Here is a 4,579-nt window from a genome sequence, read left to right as displayed (position 1 = left end):
GGTGCACGCCCTGTCGTATCTGAAATTCACTAAGCCTAAAAGTATGCAACATTTTTTTTCGTTCTTTTTCTGTACACATACATATTTATACCTATTATTTATAATATTATTTATTTATATGTTTATTGTCCTAGTTAATTTGTATTATTTAATCTGTTTAGTTGTATAAATTTATTTGTAGTCTGAGAAAATGGTACTAAATGTCTTGTCATATTTTGTTCTGAGAAGCGGAGCTTTATTTCGCAATGGTTCTGAAAGCTTTAGCGTCTTCATAGGTGTGAGAGATTTGATGAAAACGCCGTTGTATTCAACTTAACTTTATTGATTAATATATACGTATAAGTCTGATGAAATTGAAAGCACAAAATTAAGTGAAGTTGGCTGCGAACGATTAACGATTAAACCACTAATCGATTGGTGTTGCCAGCATGTGGGCAATAGGTGGATGACAGAGTTGCCACAGTACTCCCCCTCTAGACACGTCTTTCATAAGTTTTTGTGCACCGAGTTTTTGTGGTTAAGGAATCCTCCGTCTCGTTGCTAGGGTCGTTGCTCTCTAAGTATGCTGGTTTCAGTCTGTCCACTGAAATAGATGTGTCCTTCCCATTCATTCGAATAACAAAAACTCGATCTGAAAGCTTGTCGATCACTTGGTATGGCCCAGAGTATGGTGGTTGCAGCGGTTGCTTCACGGCATCGGTTCTCACAAACACATGGGAACATTCGTGGATATGCTTGTGAATGAATAGTTTTGGCTTGCTGTGGTGTGCTGCCGAGATGGGCCTTAGCGCTTGCATGCTGGTTCGAAATTCACTGACAAACTCAGCTGGTCTTGGCGGCGAATTTAAATCTGCGAAATAATCGTTAGGCAGATGAAGTGTGCATCCATAAAGCATCTCAGCAGCCGAAGCTTGTAAGTCCTCCTTGATGCAAGTACGGAGGCCAAGGAGGGCGGTAGGAAGCACTTTTAACCACGGTGTCTCGGAGTCGCACATCAACGCAGCCTTCAAGGACCTATGCCAGCGCTCGATCATACCATTTGACTGTGGATGGTACGGAGTTGTATGGATATGATTGCTTCCAACGAGATTCGCTAATGATTTGAATAGTGCGGATTCAAATTGCGTTCCTTGGTCTGTCGTTATGATCCTTGGACAACCAAATCGCGCTATCCAGCAGTTCCAAAAGCTCTGCAAACAGTTTCCGCAGTCATGTCTCGAAGAGGACCGCCTCCGGCCAGCGAGAGAATCTGTCAATCATTGTGAGGCAGTACCTGTATCCGTCGACCAGTGGCATAATGACAATGTCCAGATGGACATGCTCGAATCGATGATCTGGAATCACAATCTTTTCAGGCAACAATGAATTGTGTTTGTGGATTTTCGCCTTTTGACATGATAAACAATTCCTTGACCATGACAGGACATCTTTACACATAGAAGGCCACACGTACTTGTGCCGGATTTGTTTAAGCGTTGCTCTGCCGCTAGGGTGTGACAATCCATGTACTTGGGAGAAAATGCGGTGTCGCAATGACTGAGGAATGTATGGACGAACGGATCCGGTCGAAACATCGCAGTACACAAAGACTTCTTTGGTGAGCTCCACAGGTTGCAGGTGCAGCGAAGTTGTTCCATTTAGAAGTGCAGATAACTCGCCGTCTGATGCTTGCGCCTCTTGAATGCTTTTGGCGTCGAGTGATGACGGCATGGATATTGCGTTTAAACGCGATAATGCATCTGCAACCACGTTTTCGTCGCCACTCAAATGACAAATTGAGGTTGAAAATTGGGAAATGAAACTAAGATGTCGCAATTGGCGAGGTGACGCCTTCTCCGGTCGCTGTGAAAAGGCATAAATTAGGGGCTTATGATCAGTTTTGATCACAAATACTCTTGCTTCCAACACATGCTTGAAATGTTTTATCGCCTCGTAGATTGCCAACAATTCGCGGTCGTAGGTGCTGTAGTTGCGTTCTGTACTATTGAGCTTTTTGGAATAAAATCCAAGAGGTTGCCAACCATGTTCAGAGCTCTGCTCCAAAACAGCTCAATTGCTGTGTCCGATGCGTCACACACCAGGCAGAGATCAGCGCGTGGATTGGGGTAGACGAGCGTGGTTGCGTTTGCCAAGCTTTTTTTGCATTCCAGAAAAGTGTTTATAGTTTCAGGATTCCAATCAATGGGACGCCTATCATTCTTTTTCATGTTGCGTGTTAAGTCGTTGAGGGGAGCCTGTATTCGCGAGGCGTGAGGGATGCAGCGTCGATAATAATTCAAAATTCCCAGGAATCGGCCCAATTCACAGATTGTTTGTGGCTGTGGGAAGTTCAACATCGCGCTTATTCGGTCCTGTGGTGGTTTTATGCCTTTGCTGCTGACCACATAGCCAAGGAACTGTACCTCTGCCTGAGCAAAATTGCATTTGTCTCGGTTGATGACCAATCCGTGTTTCTTAAGAATGTTAAGAACATTTTGCACGTGTTGCTTATGCTGCTCTTCCGAGCTCGACATGATGAGAATGTCATCAACATAACAAAACACGTAATCAATTTCACGGAAGATCTGGTCAATGAACCGCTGGAACGTTTGCGTTGCATTTTTTAGTCCAAATGGCATAAAAACAAATTCAATCAAGCCAAATGGAGTGCAAATAGCCGTCTTCTCTATGTCCTCCTGCGCCATGGGAATTTGGTAATAAGCCTTTTCGAGATCTAGCGTTGTGAAAATTTTCTTATTGTGAAGGCGATCAGCAAAATCCTGAATGTGTGGAATCGGATAACGGTCTGGAACCGTAATTCCATTCAGCTTGCGGTAATCGCCACAGGCGCGCCAAGATCCATCCTTTTTAGCCACCATGTGCAAGGGACTGGCCCATGGGCTTTTGGAGTAACGGCAAATTCCCTTATCAATGAGCGTATTGACTTGCGATTTGGCAGAAGCAAGTTTCTCGCCAGATAATCGTCTAGGTCGCTCAGCTACAGGTGCGCCGCTTGTTTTAATGAAGTGACAAACGTTGTGTGCATGGACTCGCTCGAGACAAACCATTTTGTCGATCTTTTGCACATCAGCTGACATATTCGAGGACTTGAGTTCCAGAGATCCAGAGTCGTGTGACGGGTCAGTGGTGCCATGGTGAGGAGTTGACTTTGAGTTGTCAAGCAATCGTTGTTCACTGACGTCGACGAGGAGATGATGTGCGGCAAGGAAGTCTGCGCCGATTATAGGTGTTTGTACATCAGCGATGATGAATGGCCATGTGAACGAGCGATGCAGGGCCAGGTCGAGCTGAAGAGTACAATTTCCATAGGTTTTGATTGTAGATTGGTTGGCGGCATACAGATAAAGTCTGCCGTTGATGCGTGTGTGCGGTGCCATGCTGCGTGGAATCACTGACACCACTGATCCGGAATCAATAAGGAATGATTGGTTTGACAAGCGATCTTTGATGTGTAGACGCCGGTCCAGGCCAATTTGTTGAATGTTTGGAGCTTTGTGGCTGCTGGTGGTTACTGCGCTACCGTTTACCAGCTGAGTCAACGGTAGCATCTTTAGTTTGACGACTGGTAGCGTGGACATGCTGGCTGGCACTTGCGAGCATTCTCACCGAATCTAGTGTGGTAGAAACATAGTTTCGAACCGACATCATTAGAGCTATCATGTGGATGCCGTGACGATTGGGCATGTTTTGATTGGCGTAGCTCGCCCTGAAGCTTGTCGACTTTGTAGTGAGCGCTCGTAATGCCGATGTTACTTCTGACATGCCGGTTTGCTTGCCGCTCAGAGCATCAACTTGGTGCTGCTGCTCTGTTAGTGCCGTTGACTCAACAAATGCAGAACCTGGCTCGCTAGCTTCAAGCATTTTATCTGCAATCTCCGCCAATTTGTCAAGGTTGTTCTCGTCCCATACCGAAATGAGCGGTCGGATCGAGTTTGGAAGCTCCGCCAGAAACAACGATCGAATAACTGCCTCGCAGCCCGTGGCTGGTGCTAAGCGCCGCATGTGGTCAAGGATGTCTGACGGTTTCTTGCCAACAGTTTCGCCGCCACGCAAAAGTCTTTTCAGCTTTGAGTCAGATGATTCTGCGAACTTGTCGAGCACGCGCTGCTTTAAAATGGCATATTTGTTTTGTCAGCGGTGGCGATGCGATCAGATCCTCCAGTTTGGCAATGACATCCTCCTCCAAATTCACAGATATAATGTCGAATTTGTTATCGTCAGTGACATTATGCAGATGAAATAGGCGATCCAACTGAGAAAACCAAAGCTGAGGATTTGTTTTGTTGAATTTCGGAATGCGAAGTTGCACGCATTGCGATGACAATCCAGCTGGTTGGCCATGTGACTGCAGTTGCTCGAGTTGCTGTTTCACATCCCGCAGTTGTTCTGCGAGGTCTTGATCGTGTGCCTGCATGTTTGCGTCAAAAATTCGTCTTCAGTGTCTTGAGCTTGGAATTGCACTGAACGTAAATTGTAGTTGTGTTTTTGCATTCGGGGTCACCACTTTAGCGTCTTCATAGGTGTGAGAGATTTGATGAAAACGCCGTTGTATTCAACTTAACTTTATTGATTAATATAT

The 4,579-nt window shown here is 45.5% G+C and overlaps 1 protein-coding gene across 1 annotated transcript; it reads right to left on the bottom strand.

Moving 5' to 3' along the window:
• Positions 1-473: 473 nt before the first annotated feature.
• On the bottom strand, positions 474-4,002 carry LOC132798002 (uncharacterized). Its single transcript, XM_060809731.1, has 5 exons — positions 3,607-4,002; positions 2,079-3,530; positions 1,894-1,989; positions 1,510-1,842; positions 474-1,043 (listed from the first exon to the last, which is right to left on the bottom strand). Exons 1-5 carry the CDS (start codon positions 4,000-4,002, stop codon positions 474-476), a joined length of 2,847 nt encoding a protein of 948 aa, XP_060665714.1.
• Between the last annotated feature and the right edge of the window lie 577 nt (positions 4,003-4,579).

This window comes from Drosophila nasuta, unplaced genomic scaffold (assembly GCF_023558535.2).
Source record: "Drosophila nasuta strain 15112-1781.00 unplaced genomic scaffold, ASM2355853v1 ctg55_pilon, whole genome shotgun sequence".
In the NCBI taxonomy this organism is placed as follows: domain Eukaryota; kingdom Metazoa; phylum Arthropoda; class Insecta; order Diptera; family Drosophilidae; genus Drosophila; species Drosophila nasuta.
This window is presented reverse-complemented; position numbering and strand designations above follow the sequence as displayed.